At 39.8% G+C, this 18,323-nt stretch overlaps 1 protein-coding gene across 1 annotated transcript in view; it reads left to right on the forward strand.

Annotated features, from left to right (window-relative positions):
• LOC126088335 (dynein axonemal heavy chain 10) overlaps positions 1–18,323 on the forward strand; it is a 1,153,099-nt gene that overhangs the window by 968,636 nt on the left and 166,140 nt on the right. The window contains exons 52-54 of the mRNA XM_049906469.1: positions 11,695–11,873; positions 12,243–12,402; positions 13,192–13,393. Of these exons, the coding sequence (XP_049762426.1) occupies positions 11,695–11,873; positions 12,243–12,402; positions 13,192–13,393 (541 nt within the window). The remainder of the gene's footprint in view (positions 1–11,694; positions 11,874–12,242; positions 12,403–13,191; positions 13,394–18,323) is intronic.

Genomic DNA, 18,323 nt, shown 5'->3' on the forward strand with positions numbered 1-18,323 from the left:
CACTGAGCAGCACATTGAATTTTGAATATTTTTATATAGATGCTAGTTTTGTGTACTGAGTTTGGACAATGTATTCATTCTCTCACTCATCATCTGCCATAGATTCCATTGTGAAGGAGAATCTTAGGGGCTATGAAATGAGTCATTGTAGTCAATAACTAACTGTAGAACCTATTATAAACTATTTTAGAACCCATTTCTAAACTCCTATGAATTATTTTTAACTTGACATCTTTGAGGTGTCATGTATTCTGCCAGGTTTCAGCATCTTTTTTTAAGTTAATAAAATTATCAGAAAAGACACTGCTTTGAATGAAAAAACTGCTGCTTACCTCATGCATGTTTGTCATAGAACAACACTTGTCTGCTTGCTACTGGAACAGAGGCATGTTTCCAGTGAGCTTATCATGCTGCTAACTGGACTCTTCAATTCTGGAATCTTGATTCTGGAATCTAATTTGTAGGATGACTGTATTAAGAAATGTTTTCAAGTTTCTGTTGAATTTGAAAGCACTCATAGTTTGTTATTTTATGTTAGATGTATGTTTGTTAAAGCCCTTTACAGTAGACTACAGAACCTGTGTTGACACTGCTAATTTTGAATGGTATTTTTTTCTTTTCTTTCCACTTCTTACACATCTTTGCTAGTTCAGAGATTTTTTTGGCCTATAGTAAGAAGTTTAACTATGTATTACTTTAATTATGTTGGAATATGAAGTTCTTTCCACACTTCCAGATGAAAAAAGTGCAGCACCCCCAGAGACTGTGTTCAGTGCTACCAGAGTATAATACTAAGGGATTGTAGTGTTAGTGATTCATGTGTCACCATCATTGGTGATGTCTGTACACCCTCTGTTTTGACTCTGCAGACAGTAACAGTGCTGAGTTTAGAAGTGAACAGTGTTTACAACATAATTCCATGGTACAACTGTGTCCCACTCTTGAATACATATTCCTGTTGAACAGCTTCAATCTGTTCACACTGACAGCCTCCCACAGCCATACATCAGATTATGGTCCTTCTCATAGAGATGCATTGTGTGAGTGGCAGTGGCCAATTGAACATCATCCAGAGATAAAATACAGGCACATGTTGCACCTGCTATGTTATCAGTGACCATTGGGAACCATCTGCTTGCAACAGGATTATGATTATGTATGCCTCTAGCCAGGCTACTACTGACACCACAACTACTACTCTGGTGTTATGAAAGACTTGAGTGGAGAGTGGAAAGGTGCTCTGCTGTCTTCAGTGGTGAGAGCAGGTACTGTCTGTATGTGAGTGATGGACATACATATGTATGGTGCACCCATTTCAGTTGGCATGCAAAACTGCAAGCCCCTACAGCTGTGCCAGGCTGGAACAGAAAGTTTATTTTGAAATGCACAATAATTTCTTAAAGAATCAGAAGCATGGCTTGGAAGTTTGTCCAGCCAGATTTGTTGCGCAAAAGAGACAATTTTACTTAAAACAAGATCTGTAGCTACCATGGCTACAATTTTAGTGCTAGTAATAGGAGAACCATCAACAACATTTTGAGCTTCCATGTCTGAATGAAAACAAAGCAATACCTCTTTATCAAACTCTGGATACAGACCAGTCGGCAAACCTGATAAGGCATCAGCATTTGCATGTTGTACTGTAGGTTGAAAATGTAATTTGTAATTGTATCATGACAGGAAAAGAGCCCATCAGTGTAAGAAATGTGCACTTTGTCTGGCAAGGATGCTGGATGGTTAAAAAGAGACACCTGTAATTTGTAGTCTGTGGTCTGGTATAGAAAGACATGAAGTTGTTTTAGAGCATACCCAACTGCTAAAGCTTCTTTATTCGAGAACAATCTGAGAACAATGCTGTTGCACTGAATTTAAGGTTTTAGAGGCATGTGCAATTAAGTGTTCTAATCCGTCCAGTTACTTATGAGAAAGGACGCTGGCAAGGCCAAACTGAGATGTGTCCTTGGGTAACACAAGGTGCTGGCCTGGCTGAATAGAGACCAAATAAGGGGCTGGCTGCATCTTAGATTTTACAATCTGAATGCCTGCTCACAAGCTGGGATTCTTTGGAAAGGAACATCTTTATGAAATAATGCATGGAGTGATTGTGCCACAATAGCAGCATCGATATGAATTTGAGGTAGTACACAATTTTGCCTAAAAATGCCTGTAATTCCTCGATGGATGTGGGGTGTAGCAGTGCAGTACTTCAAAACTCAAATAAATATTATGTGGTTGAAAAAGCTGTGTCCTGCCCAAATTGCGCTTTAGCCCTCCAGACTGTAAAACAGAAAAAGAGCATGAAGGTTCTGCAAATGTTTTACTGCAGAGGTACGAGACACTACTACATCATCTAAATAACTGATGACGCCTGGAACTGATGCAGTAAGTTTCTCAAAAAACGTTGAAAAATAGATCCCGTGCTTGCCATGCCAAAAGGCAAATGCTGCTAATGATAAAGCCCAAATAATATATTGATAACTAGAAGGCATTTAGATTCCCCATCTAGTGGTAGATATAAATATGCATCTGCTACATCAAAGCTTTGAAAAATAATAGAACCCTCCTCCCCCAATAATTTTGCTCGCAGTTCATTAGGTCATGATAAAGGATAGGTGTCAGTGATTGAAGTGCATTAACTGATTTTTTTTAAAACACCACAAAGGTGTAACTTTCCTGTAGGTTTTTTTACTATCACTAGTCATGTTGACTATTCACAAAAAGAAATAAGTCAAATAGCATCAAGTGATAAAAGATGATCTAATTCTGCTTTTTCTGGTCCCATAAAGTTACTGGTACTGGATGGGACCAGATAAAACAGGGACCAGCAGGCTGCTTCATAATACTATGAGCCTGAAATTCTGTTCACTACTCAGTCCTGGAAAAAATAAAGAGTAAAATTTGGCACAGAGAGCATCTGACTGTTGATATGGGACTTAGTCAGTAACCAAAAGCACTTCACCATTGCTGAAGAATCCAAAAGGTTTAAAAGCATCCAAACCAAACAGATTTTCAGTGTAAGCATTGTCCACTACTAGGAATGTTAATGAATGAATCATGACTTGTAACTCACAGGTGCAGAAAAGTGTCCAAGAATGAGAATCTGTTGTATGTTATAACTCACTAGCCTCTATGACACTGGAGCCAGAGGGGAGAACCCAAATCCACATAAGTTTGAGAATTCACCAATGCTGCTGCTGCACGTGCATCCATCTGCATTCTCAGTGGTTTGTTAAACACATGTACTTCAATGTATAACTTGCTTGGAGACCATTATTACTGACACACTGTTCACATACACATTTGTTTTATTCTCATTCAGGTTTGGAAGAGAATTACATATAGAACGTGTGTCCTTTTTTATGGCACCTATCACTTTGGCCAGCTCGTCGGGTGTGTGGTTCATTTGTGTAGAATAAAACAGTATGGTCATGAAGGAAATCAGAGCTCACATGGAAGGCTGCAGAGCACAAGGCTACTGCTGTTGTGATGTGGACTGTCGTTGTCACAAACAATGCTTATCTAAATGATACTGAGACATTTGTTGGACTGCTACAATAGCTTCTCTGTCCCCTTGTAAACTCACTGAAGGGTGAGAGAATCTGATTTCTGAAACTTCAGACAAAGCTGCTATCTGACTACCTGCAGCCCATGAAACTTCAAATGATTGAACTATGTTTGATACTTCCACAAGTGTAGGATTTTCACTCTGTAGAGCTCGCTCTTGAACTTCACTATCAGCAGCAAGAGCAAGACATATGATTGCATTTCAAATCATTTGATCTGAACTGAATTCCTTCTGAACATTTATCACAAAATGACAATGATGACTGAGTCTGTATAGTTCTGCTGCCCATGCCCTGTATGACTGTTTTAGCCACTTTTGGCAGTGGTAAAACTCCAGATGAGCAGCAATAATGTGAGTAAGCTTACAGTGATAGGTAGAAGGTAACAAGCACATCTGATCCAAAGAAGGAATTGAAGGTTCTTGTAAGGGGTTGAGCTGACACATCATCTGATATGCAGGAGATGAGATTCACATTAAAAAAAAGAGCCTTGCTCAAGTTCATGTCTGTTACCCCAAATGCCTCAAAATGTTGTGACAGGCACTTTCCATAAGTGGTCCAGTCTGTTGCTGCACATCATACACAGGGAACGGTGTGGTTATGTTGTTGGTGAGGCTGCATGTTGTGCCCATATAGTTATTAAACTGGAAAGGGAAACTGTCAGCACCTGCTGTTGCTCAAAAAGAGATGTAAACACTGCCACCACAGAAATTAAACTCAAAGGACAAATGACTGAGGTGGAACACGCAGAGTTGAATACCGTAATCATTACCAAAGTGTTCTAACATAAGAAGACTGTAACTTTATTATATGAAGAAGCATAAACACATGAGATACAAAGTACATACAACAGAAAACACACAAGTCACTGGTGGAGCCTTGTGCTCTAGCTAACAGCAGTGCAGCCGGCAGGCCACGCATGCAGCTGCTGTCATACAAGCAGGCAGGTGGCCTCTAGTGGCCAAATCAAGCAGTCTTCATGCGTGAACTATGAAATGGCGGTCGCACAAATTTGGTAGTAACAACAGAAATTTGTCAAGATATCACTGAATTATTATTATTCATTATATTTAATATTTCCACTTTGATGATATTTCAGATTTTTATGTTCAAAGATGTAAATTATATACTGCTCTTGAAATGAAAATCACTGAATTCCTGTACATTTATTTTTTCATAATTCTTTTCATGGTGTACAATATAAAAATTATCAGTGTGAACAGATGACATACATCAACAAATTCTTAATGGGCATTAAACATTTACATTTTGAGAAGTACATAGCTCAATTACAACTGTATTTTTAGTTATTTTATATTATTATTATTACATTAAAGCCCAATGAGGCTCTTGACAATGCAGATCCCATCTTCTCACAGTCACTGGCTACCAGCCAGTAGATTGCAGTGACAGGCGCTATAAAACTGTGAGAATATTTTGAAATGTACTCCACATTATATATTTATTCTTTTTCCCAGCATTGTCCATTGTCTTCACAAGATTATATGTTAATTTTGATTTGGCAATATTAGTGGTAGAGGATATCCAGATGCCCTTCCTCCCACCTAACTCCCCCCCCCCCCCCCCAAGCCTCTCTGAGAATTTATGAATCTTTCTTTGTGCACCCCATCTGTCTACCTTATAATTAAATTTTCCCTCAGACAATTTAAGGGGAAAAATAAGCTGGAGATAAGACCTGAAGTTTATGTTGGGGAGGGCATTCGACTTGGGTAGTTCATGCAGCACTATTGGCTGTGGTGCTGCGGTGGTGTAATGGCCAGCATTTCTGCCCAGTAAGCAAGAAAATCCGGGTTTGAATTGAGGCTGCGGCCCAAATTTTAATTCATATCTTCAGCTTCCAACATTACCATCTGTCTATGTTAAGTTTATCCCATTTGAAAGTATGAGTACATTTTCAAAATAGTTGTGACTTGTGAAGTGGGATGTGGATACCAGACAAGTGTTCACCTAGTCAAATGTGGGAAACTGGCTAAAAACCATATCCAGGCTGGCCAGCACACTGGCCCTCATCATTATCCTAAAGGGCACATTTGTTCTGGGGCTGGCACACTTCCCCAGTTCCCAGAATCAGCTTGCTTCATGTGATGCTAACTAATATGAAAGCAGTTTTCAGTCATCACAGTTGATCATTGTTAATGTGGGTGAAGTCACTGAAGTATTCTATACTATAATACCTTTCAAATCAATTGTTGCATGAAATCTTCATTTCAAATGAAACAAGCAACATTCTTAAATTTATTCTCCCTTCACTTACAAAAATTGTAGTCAGAGGTATTGTAGTTTCACATACAGTGTTTCTATGTGATGTCATTTCTACAAGTATGAAAATAAGTTTTTAGTTCTTTAGTAGCTGATGTGGATAATTCAAACTGCACTTCTATTTGAAATGACAATTTATATAAAATAAGTAAGGAAGATTATATTTCTGTCTGTGAATGTCATAATCTCTGACACTCTTATTTTTCTTTTATCTCCTGTTGCAACCATCAATTGTAACCTGATAATGCTGTAAGATGCTAGAAGTCAGTTCATGACAAACAAAAAGTGTTCAGTATATCAAGAAAAGCTTTCTATTTCTTTTGCAACAAAAAAACTGATGTTCTCCCAATAGGCAATTTTCCAAATTGAGAAAAATTAGAACAGAGGAATAAAATATCAATTACATGAAATGAAAAGTCGCACATAAGCACAACAAAAAGATTCTCACAGTTAAAGGTTTTGGCCATTAAGACCTTCGTCAACACTAGACACACATAGGCGTACACACGTGCGCGTGCACACACACACACACACACACACACACACACACACACACACACACACACACACACCTGCATTCTCAAGCAACTGAAACCACACTGCGAGTAGCAGCACCAGTGCATGATGGGAGTGGTGACTGGATGGGGGTAAGGAGGAGGCTGGGGCAGGGAGGGGAGTGGATAGTATGGTGGGGGTGGCAGACAGTGAAGTGCTGCAGATCAGACGGTAGGCAGGGTAGAGGTGGGGAGGAGGGGGAAAGGGTGGAAGTAGCGGAAAAGGAGAGAAGTAAAAAGACTGGGTGTGGTGGTGGAATGACAACTGCATAGTGCTGGAATGGGAACAAGGAAGGGGCTGGATGTCTGAGGACAGTGACTAACAAAGGTTGAGGCCAGAAGGGTTATGGGAATGTAGGGAAAGTTCCCACCTGCGCTATTCAGAAAAGCTGGTGATGTTGGGGAGGATCCATTTGGCACAGGCTGTGAAGCAGTTATTGAAATGAAGGATATCATGTTTGGTAGCATGTTCAGCAACAACAAGGTGGTCCACTTGTCTGGGCCATAGTTTGTCAGGGCCATTCATGTGGACAGACAGCTTGTTGGTTGTCATAGGTGATGTTAGTGACCAGACTGGAGTAGGTGGTGGTGGGAGCATGTATGGGACAGATCTTGCGTCTAGTTCTATTACAGAGTCATGAGCCATGAGGTAAGGGATTGGGAGCAGGGCTTGTGTATGGATGGATGAGTATATTCTGTAGGTTTGGTGGACTGTGGGATACCACTGTGGGAGGGGTGGGAAGGATAGTGGGCAGGACATTTCTAATTTCAGGGCAAATTGAGAGCTAATTGTAACCCTGGTGGAGAATGTAATTCAGTTGCTCCAGTACTGGGTGGTACTGATTTACAATGGGAGTGCTGATCTTTGTTTGGTCAGTTGGTGGGACTTTGGGAGGTGATGGGAGACTGGAAAGGTAAGGAATGGGAGATTTGTTTTTGTACGAGGTTGGGGAGATAATTAAGGTCAGTGAAGGCTTCAGTGAGACTCTCAGAATATTTCAAGAGGGACTGCTAGTCGCTGTAGATGCAATGACCACAAGTGGCTAGGCTGTACAGAAGGGTTTTATTGGTATGGAACAGATGGCAGCTGTCGAAGTGGAGGTATTGCTGGTGGTTAGTAGGTTTGATATGAACAGAGGTACTGATGTAGTCATATTTGAAGTGGATATCAACATCTAGGAAGGTGGCTTGTTGGATTGAGTAGGACCAGGTGAAGCAAATTGCAGAGAAGTTGTTGAGGTTCTGGAGGAATGTGGATAGGGTGTCCTCACCTTCTATCCAGATAGCAAAAATGTCATAAATAAATATGAACCATGTGAGGGGTTTATTATTCTGGGTTTTAGAAAGAATTGCTCGAGATGGCCCATAAATATGTTGGAATATGATGGTGCCATGCAGGTTCCCCAAGCTGTACCCCAGATTTGTTTGTAGATAATGCCTACAAAGGAGAAGTAATTGTGGGTGAGGCTATAGTTGGTCATGGTGACTAGGAAGGAGGTTGTCAGTTTGGAATCCGTCGGGCACTGGGAAAGGTAGTGTTCAATAGTGGTAAGGCCATGGGGATTAGGAATGTTAGTGTACAGGGAGGTGGCATCAATAGAGATGGGTAGGGCACCGTGTGGTAAAGAGACAGAAACAGTGGAGAGTTGGTAGAGGAAATGGTTGGTATTTTTTATATAGGAGGGTAGGTTCTGGGTAGCAAGTTGAAGGTGTTGGTCTACAAGAGCAGAGATTCTCTCAGTAGGGGCACAGTAACCAGCCACTTTGGGGTGTCCTGGGTGGTTAGGTTTATGGACTTTAGGAAGAGCGTAGAAGTTAGGGGTGCGGGGAGTGGTAGGGGTGAGGTCCTGTGATGGGCCTAAGGATTTGAGTAGTGACTGGAGATTCTGCTGGATTACTGGAATGGGGACACTGTGGCAAAGTTTGTAGGTAGAAGTATCTGACAGCTGGTGGAGTCCTTCCACCAGGTAATCCTTGTGGAGCCTTTGTCCACATGTAAGATTATAAGGTTGGGATCAGTTTTTAGATGGTGGACTGCAGTTCTTCCTGTGGATGTAAGGTTAGTTTGCAAGTTGAGGGATTTGGGGAATGATGCTGAGGCAAGGTTCGAGGTTAAGAAATTCTGGAGAATTAACAGGGAATGGTTTGGTGGCAGTGGGGGTGGAGGAGTGAACTGAGTGAGGCATGGCTCAATATTGCTCTTTGGCTTAGTCTGATTGGTAGGGTTGGTGGCAAAAAAGTGTTTCCGCTGTAGGTACAAGGAGAAGGAGAGAAGGAATTTAACAAGCCCTGCATGATTGAATTTGGTAGTGGGACAAAAGGTGAGGCCTTTGGAAAGGACTTAAATTTCTGTGGGGCTAAGGCTTCTGGAGGAAAGGTACATGACTGTGTAGTGGGTCTGTTTAGGTTCTGGATTCTGTGTGGTGTTGGGAGGGAGTTCTGGAGGGTGGGGTAAGTGTAGTAGTCTGCGAGACAGGGTTTGTCAGCTATGTGAGTGGATGTGTGGGGGGGGGGGGGGGGTCGGAGGTTGTTGTAGAGGTGGTGGACAGTGGTACTACAAGGTGGGAGTAGGAAGTGAGCAGGATGGAGAGCTTTTTGAGGTGGTGTGGTGCATGTTGCTCAAGTTCCTTCAGGGCAAGGTTTTCAATGTGTTTTATGGGTTCCAGGAATTTGGGATTGCATGGTAGTAGAATTTTGTGGATGGAGAGAAGGTACTGCAAGGAGGTTTGGGCTTGGTTGATATGACTTTGCAGGACTATGTTGGTGAGGGCGAAGGATTGGCAGACTCTGAACAGATGGAGGTAATTGTGGAATGAGGAGTGGTAGCCAGATCAGATATGGGTAATTTGATGGTAAGGCCATTGGGAGGGTTGGGGGGGGGGGGGGGGGGGGAGGAATTACATGAGCCTATCAACAATGCAGGAACAGTATGTGGAACTGGGATCTGGCTAGGGATAAGGAAACATTTCTGCATTGATGCAGATGTAAGGAGCAACGATCCATGGTGGTGGAAAAATGCAAAAAATTATGTAAATAATTTAGAATTACATCTGAAAAATTTCTAAAAAAAATACTCCCAAATATGTATGAAAATTCATGAAAAGGATTAAATGGATGCAATAAAGGGAACCAACCTTGTACAAAAACAAATCTCCCATGCCTTATCTTTCCAGTCTCCCACCACCTCCCAAAGTCCCACTGTCCGATCACAGAGCAGCACTCCCCTCGTAACTCAGTACCACCCAGGACTGGAGCAACTGAATTACATTCTCCGCGAGGATTACAGTTACCTCTCGTCATGCCCTGAAATGAGAAATGTCCTGCCCACTATCCTTCCCACCCCTTCCACAGTGCCGGCCGGGATGGCCAAGTGGTCCTGGGCGCTACAGTCTGGAACCGCGTGGCCACTATGGTCGCAGGTTCGAATCCTGTCTCGGGCATGGATGTGTGTGACGTCCTTAGGTTAGTTAGGTTTAAGTAGTTCTAAGTTCTAGGGGACTGATGACCTCAGCAGTTAAGTCCCATAGTGCTCAGAGCCATTTTGAACCTTCCACAGTGGTATTTCTCCGTCCACCAAACGTACACAATATACTTGTCGATCCATACACAACCCCTGCTCCCAGTCTCTTACCTCATGTCTCATATCCCTGTAATATACCTAGATGCAAGTCTGTCCCACACATCCTCCCACCACCACCTACTCCAATCCGGTCACTGACATCACCTACCCCATCAAAGGCAGGGATACCTGTGTAACTAGTCACACGGTCTACAAGCTAAGCTGCAACTACTGTGCTGCACTTTATGTAGACATAACAACCAACAAGCTGTCTGTCTGCATGAATGGCCACTGACATACTGTGGCCAAGAAACAAGTGGACCACCATGTCGCTGAACAGCTTGCCAAACATGATATCCTCCATTTCAATGACAGCTTCACAGCCTGTGCCATATGGATCCTTCCTACCAACACCAGCTTTTCTAAAATGCACAGGTGGGAACTTTCCCTGCAATACATCCTACATTCCCATAACCCTTCTGGCCTCAACCATTGTTAGTCACTGTCCTCACCCATCCAGCCCCTTCCCTGTTCCCATTCCAGCACTACACAGCTGTCATTCCACCACCGCACCCGGTCTCTGTTTATTGCTCTTCTTTTTCGCTACTCCCCCCTCCCCCCCCCCCCACCACCCTCCCAACTCTCCCCTGCCCATCATCTGACCTACAGCACTTCACTGTCTGCCACCCCACCATATTATCTGTTCCCCTCACTGCCCCAGCTTCCTCCTTACCCCCATCCAGTCACCTCTCCCATCATGCACTAGTGCTTTTGCTCGCAGCGTGATTTCAGTTGCCCAAGACTGCAGTCATGAGTGAATTGCATTTGTGTGTGTGTGTGTGTGTGTGTGTGTGTGTGTGTGTGTGTGTGTGTGTGTTACATTACATCCTGGATTTTCCATTGTTTGATATGAAATGAAAACATTAAATGAAATTTCCTTTGGCTCTGACAGAACATGACAACAATATTGAAGAGGAAATCCTTCCTGATGCTCCTCAAAATATTATTTATTTGGTTATGAATTAGTTTCAGCTTCTTAGGTCATCATCAGCTGACAACTGAATGCTACAGTCACAAATAAGATGCTATACAACTTACACAGATATGACTCATACAGATAGAGAACATACACAAAATGATTAGATATAGAGTGTCTACAAAAAAGTATTACATTTTTATGTCACATAGAAAAGATTAAATTTTACTACAAATAAAAAATAGGATTATTGCTAATATCTTTATATTTAGCAATAGATGAAAAATGAGATGTAATTTGCTATTTTAATCTGATATTTGTGCGACTGTAACTTAATTTGACAGAGGGATGAAAGTAATCGTGTTTGGCCATTTAAAAGTGTGCTGGCATTCTGTGGCTGGTGACACAATGCGATACTCGGGTTTGAAACAATCCATCAGATCTGCCATGAGATAATTATTGGCATATTTGAGAGTATATTTTCTCTTTGCGTTTGCAAACTTTTAGAATTTTTTTATCAGCATCCATAGTCATATTCTCATTAGGATTTGCTGGTATGTGTTAGGTTATGAAATAGATTCTTGGGATTGTGTGAAATTTTAACCACAATTCTTCCAAACTTTTCCTTTAATAAATCAAAAGAAGGAATCTCTTGATCCAAAAAGTAACTTTTCTCACACGTTAGTAATGAATTTATATATCCCTGCTTGGCAACCAGAATTTTTTATATAATTATTTAAGTACATTCAACTTTATTTTCAGTGGTTTGATCTTGATGCACCAGAATCTGTGGAATTTCCTTGTGAATATCATCAAAAGCTTAATAGTTTTGAGATCCTTATGCTTGTCCGTTGCTTCCGTGTTGATCGTGTGTTCAGAGCAGTCACAGATTATATTGCATCAACCATGGGTGAAGGCTTCATTACACCTCCAGTCATCAGGTATGTTTTTAATGGCACTAATTTGTATAATTTTGTGAATATAATAATTATTCAATGGATTTATAAATAATTGTTAATATGAAGTTGCAATATCAATTTATAATCATAGCTATGTCAGAAAAACAGAATAGAAATACAACTCCAGTATTAGTATGAGTGAAGTAAGAAACAGCATTTCTGTAATGTCATTTAAGATTTTACTTGAGTTTCTGTTTCTTTGTTTTCATTAATTCTGTTGATTGGAAACTTACAATTGAAATTAACTAGTACATTACTTATGTTTACATCATTATATATCCTTTCTCTGTATGATTAGTAACTCAATGATAAAATAAACAGTAAATTTAATGTTTTGTTCAATGTGTGCAGCTTGGATGCAATTTATGATCAGAGCCTTCCTAATATGCCAGTTATTTTCATACTGAGTCCTGGTTCAGATCCAACCAGTGAGTTAATGAAGTTGGCAGACCGTTGTGGAAGTGGAGGTGGAAAGTTTAAGTATTTATCCCTGGGCCAGGGTCAGGAACCTGTAAGTATATATCTGTTAATCCATTTAGTCTTGCAAACTGTGATGACAAAATTATATTCCACTGATCTGCACTTTCTTATGCAGCTCATTGTTGAATATATGCCAGAGAATATTTCATTGTGTACCATTTTTACCATGTAACTGAGATACTCCCATCTATAGAATATGCTTTAATGAAGAATACTTTCTGCTAAATTCACAATAACTGGATATCCATAGCACAGTTCATGCAGCTGTTCCAAAGAAACTAATCTCTTTTATCTTTTGAAATAAATATTTATTTTCGAAAAATTACACAGTTGAAGTTAGGTACACACACATGGGAAAGGGCTTAAATTGGTTGCTGTGGGATGGAACATGAAGAGGGAAAGATATAGGTGATCTTTTGTTGGGAAGACACTCTCCCTGACACTCCCGGCCTATCACATCTACATAATTATATGACAAGTAAGAGAATCAATATATTAGAACACAAAATATTAAATCTCATTCAGTACATGTGTGAGGATTAATTACTTTCAACAACATGCACTTATTACAATAAATCTTGATTTCCAGTCTAATTTTTAAAAGCATGTATAAATTTATATTAAAACACTCCTGCACCATAAACCCAGGTAATTATGAGCATTTAGAACAAAAATACACATATATGTACTATATTCTACATAGAAGGAAAAGCTTCATAATTTGAGATGATTAGGTTAAAACATCAAAATAAACTGTTCTTCATCACAGATTTGTATTTTTCAGATAATGATATATCATCATTCCTTTATTGATCTACAGGCAGCTGTTTCTTTATTGGAGACAGCAGTGTCAAGAGGTCAGTGGCTAATGTTGCAAAACTGCCACTTACTAGTGACTTTCCTGAGAGATTTAGAGAAAATGTTAGATAGCATGGAACGTCCACACCCAGATTTTCGTCTGTGGCTTACCACAGACCCAACTCCTACTTTTCCAGTGGGTATGCTACAGAGATCACTTAAAGGTAATATATATATTTGTAGTGTATAAGACTTTAGTGCTCTAATCCATAATATAGCTGCTTAATTGAAATTACACCTATAAAAATGATAAAATGGCTGTTCATTTGTTAAATGAAAACATCAGTCGAGGATAATGTTATGGCTGTTGGCTGCTGAAAAAAATGTATTTTTACTTTCTTGAGCAGCTATTGTTTTCCTGAATCTGAAGACTTTTAACCTTCTGACTGCTGTAGAGACTCTGATACACACTGTCTTGAGTGCTGACATTTTCACTTAATCTGCCAACTTGCACTGAGTTCCTGGTATCAGATGTTGAGTTTCCCATGTGATCTGTGTTAGCCAGCACTGAAAATGAGTCTTGTTGCTCAAGTTTTGTCATTGCAAATACCACCAGAATGCAGAGACCGTAAAAAATTACTCACACTTTTAATGTGATTCTGTCTGTTTTAATTATTCGGGAGTTGACTGTCTGGTTTTAAACTTTCTTTGCTTTTTGCGTTTAATTTGATTGGGAAACTGTTGAGATTGAACTTAACACATACATGGATGGACATCAGAAATGAAAGGTTGCAATAAATTTTTCATCTGTGATTATTACTTTATGTATGAAATATTCTGTTGCAGATTAATAAAAATGAATTTCTTTGAATATTCCAAAATAATTATTCAAGTTTTACTTTTATTCAAGTACTAAAGCTGTTTGTGCAAGAATGAAAATATTGTCCATCGAACTTAGCAAACATTTTCACGTTGCAGTGGATTTTTATTTAACTGGATATACCCTGACTAGCTTTGAAGTATAAGACTATCTTTACTATATGAAAATGTTTTCTTTTTTTATATTGCTAAGCTCTCATGAAAATTATCCGCTTTTAAAAACTCTTTATAATATGTTCAGAATTTATCCCTTTTTTGAATGAAAATTTACAAAAGCTGCAGTTTGTATCCACCTGTGAATGCACAAAATAAAACCTACTATCTCTTTTTATTCTGTTTCTGGAATGCTGTGAAAAGAAACACTGTATTATTTTCCCCGCACCTCTACCTGCACCCTTTTTAGGATGTGGTCGTTATTGCGATTGTATATTTAAATCTGCTGCTGATGCAGACTGCTCGCGCGCGGCGCAGCTCTGTACCGCCAGGGATATCCAATAAAATGCTGAAATTTCTTAAATTAAATGGGTAATGTCTGGTGTGAACTTTGCAGGAATTGTGACAGACAGATTTTACTAGATAAATATATTTTAACAGAAACAATTAAAATCTTTACACACCTTTTACAATCCCAGCTACAAATGGCTTCAATCATCGGCTTATGACAAATGAGGACTACCTAAGAGCCTAATGCAATGTCATGGGTTCCTCTCCCATTCAGTCCATGCAGAAGACAAGCTATTCTATTACAATATATTGCCTATTTATATCTTAACTAATTCTTGTACAGTCTTTGTCATTTTTAATTACATATCATTTCGTCTGTGGCAGTTTTCACATACTCTGCCACAGATAGTATTTCACACTCTTTGAATATTCATTTATAATAGCAAAATTCATAATTATCTTTTTCCTACCAAAATTAAGTGTCCTTTTTAAATTCAATTAACAGCAATGCATATAAATTATTTCTTACAGTGAGCATTATACATTGAAATATTCTTTTAACTTTCACTTTGGATGCATGCTGCCAGAGAACGTTACATTGCCCCCTGGCAGCATTTTGCAAACAGTTTTTTGACACGTTTGGCACAATGCTGCCATTAACGTTAATACTACTGTTGTCCTTTGGTTTATGAACACTTATACTTCACTTATGGGATGACCATTTCTTAGCCCCAGGGTTATATTAGCTTTTACGATTCCCCCATTCAGGCAAGGTGCAAACAGGAAACCTGGGTAAAACTGTGCTGGAGCCCAGCCATCCCATCTGGTTAGTAATCGGATTTGACCATTTTTCCATTAAGCACTTTTATGTACGTCAACAGTCTATAATCAAATGACACATAATAACACTGTCGCACACATCGATATTACAGTTTGTTGTGTAAACGTCTCTCTTGTACTTACTATGTCACAATAATACGTACTTCAGTTTTGCATATCTTTTGACCTATCGTGTCAGTTTGTAAATGTTACTCATACGACACTTTATTGTCAAAGTTTCATCACAACACATGGTTTTACTGGGTTCATTCTACCAAATCACTGATGTTTATTATATACAGTCAATGTTTTTAGAATTTAAACACAGCAAATGTTAAGTGTCTATTGCATAAATCATGTCCATACAAATGTTTCTCGTGATATTTTATTTGGATAGTTTTGGCAAATGTTTAATTCCACCTCAACAATGACATATTCGTCGAGCGGCATGAAGTAATTGTTGCACATCACTCAGCACGTCGTGTCGTTTCGGCCCCCACTGAGGTTCTCGATGCTCGCGGTGTTGACAGCCATGGCACGGAGAAGCGTGGCGCTGGCGCAGCTGCTTCGTGCCGCCATGGCCACTGTGTAGTCAATGTTACTGCAGACGCATATTGCAGTCCAGACTCCCAGCATGCCCTCTTCTTGTGGTACTCCATCAAACATGGAACAAATTCACACACAGTGTACTATTCTTACTGACATAAGTTTTAGCTGTGGGAGAGAATGCACACGGCTAGTGGTAGTTATCACTCAGCAGGCCTTCACTGATCTGGTTTGCACAATGTCATGTGGGTATGATAACATGTTTCACTGGGCACACAATATCCCTACACTACGTCATGACTCCGTCGTCCATCACACGCAAGTCTATATCACACCATAAATATATCTCCACGGTCAATGCACTTCCACAGCGTCCCTTGACATACGAAGACTTTTTTTCTTTTTTTTTTTTCCACAGGCACTGTAAATGTTGCTGTTAGACACTAATTTATTTCACCGTCTCTTTGTGGATCACTGCTACACAATACTTCATTCGTTCTCATAGGTCTTTGGTTACAATGTCCATTATGCCATCTTTGTAACAGTACAATTGTAACTTAGTTATTCGTTTATATTAAAGGTGAAGAGTTTGACAGAGCACTGAAAGACCTAAGTCAAAACAAGGCCCCAGCAGTAGATAACATTCCATTAGAACTACTGATGGCCTTGGGAGAGCCAGTCCTGACAAAACTCTACCATCTGGTGAGCAAGGTGTATGAGACAGGTGAAATTCCCTCAGACTTCAAGAAGAATATAATAATTCCAATCCCAAAGAAAGCAGGTGTTGACAGATGTGAAAAGTACCAAACTATCAGTTTAATAAGTCACAGCTGCAAAATACTAATGCGAATTCTGTACAGACGAATGGAAAAACTGGTAGAAGCCGACCTCGGGGAAGATCAGTTTGGATTCCTTAGAAATGTTGGAACACGTGAGGCAATACTGATCCTACGACTTATCTTAAAAGAAAGATTAAGGAAAGGCAAACCTACGTTTCTAGCATTTGTAGACTTAGAGAAAGCTTTTGACAGTGTTGACTGGAATACTCTCTTTCAAGTTCTAAAGGTGGCAGGGGTAAAATACAGGGAGCGAAAGGCTATTTACAATTTGTACAGAAAGCAGATGGCAGTTATAAGAGTCGAGGGACATGAAAGGGAAGCAGTGATTAGGAAGGGAGTGAGACAGGGTTGTAGCCTCTCCCCGATGCTATTCAATCTGTATATTCAGCAAGCAGTAAAGGAAACAAAAGAAAAGTTTGGAGTAGGTATTACAATCCATGGAGAAGAAAAAAAAAACTGTGAGGTTCACCGATGACATTGTAATTCTGTCAGATACAGCAAAGGACTTGGAAGAGCAGTGGAACAGAATGGACAGTGTCTTGAAAGGAGGGTATAAGATGAACATCAACAAAAGGAAAACAAGCGTAATGGAATGTAGTCGAATTAAGTGGGGTGATGCTGAGGGAATTAGATTAGGAAATCAGACATAAAGTAGTAAAGGAGTTTTGCTATTTGGGGTGCTAAATAACTGATGATGGTCGAAGTAGAGAGGATATAAATTGTAGACTGGCAATGGCAAGGAAAGCGTTTCTGAAGAAGAGAAATTTGTTAACATCGAGTATAGATTTAAGTGTCAGGAAGTCGTTTCTGAAAGTATTTGTATGGAAATGAAACATGGATGATAAATAGTTTAGACAAGAAGAGAATAGAAGCTTTCGAAATGTGGTGCTGCAGTAGAATGCTGAAGATTAGATGGGTAGATCACATAACTAATGAGGAGGTATTGAATAGAATTGGGGAGAAGAGGAGTTTGTGGCACAACTTGACCAGAAGAAGGGATTGGTTTGTTGGACATGTTCCGAGGCATCAAGGGATCACTAATTTAGTACTGGAGGGCAGCGTGGAGGGTAAAAACCGTAGAGGGAGACCAAGAGATGAATACACTTAGTAGATTCAGAAGGATGTAGGCTGCAGTAGGTACTGGGAGATGAAGAAGCTTGCACAGGATAGAGTAGCATGGAGAGCTGCATCAAACCAGTCTCAGGACTGAAGACCACAACAACAACATTAAAGGTGTGTGACATTTGCATACATGGTTACATTTCTGGTATTTTTCATTTCTCAGTTTGCCCAGTTATCATGCTTTTTATTCTTAAGCTGACTTTACTTGTGCATCCCAGCTGGATTCAGGCATATTGTTCAATAACTTTTTTTAAAAACCAAAATCACATTTCATTTACAGGTTCCTACATGACTACAGTGTAGTTTCTGTAGGGGAAGGCTGGTTTCATAAGTTTTGGCTAGCTAATCTTACATGTGCAATTCACACGTGCTCCAATTGGAACTTTAATTATTCGTAACTTTATGTCACCTCAGTTGGGTTTATTGCCATTGAATTTGTCTCCAGTGGTGTTCTCAGATCACTACTGGTTGCATTATTGCCTTTTATAATGTAACTTCAAAACAT

The sequence above is a fragment of the Schistocerca cancellata genome, chromosome 6 (genome assembly GCF_023864275.1).
Source record: "Schistocerca cancellata isolate TAMUIC-IGC-003103 chromosome 6, iqSchCanc2.1, whole genome shotgun sequence".
Taxonomy (NCBI): Eukaryota; Metazoa; Arthropoda; class Insecta; order Orthoptera; family Acrididae; genus Schistocerca; species Schistocerca cancellata.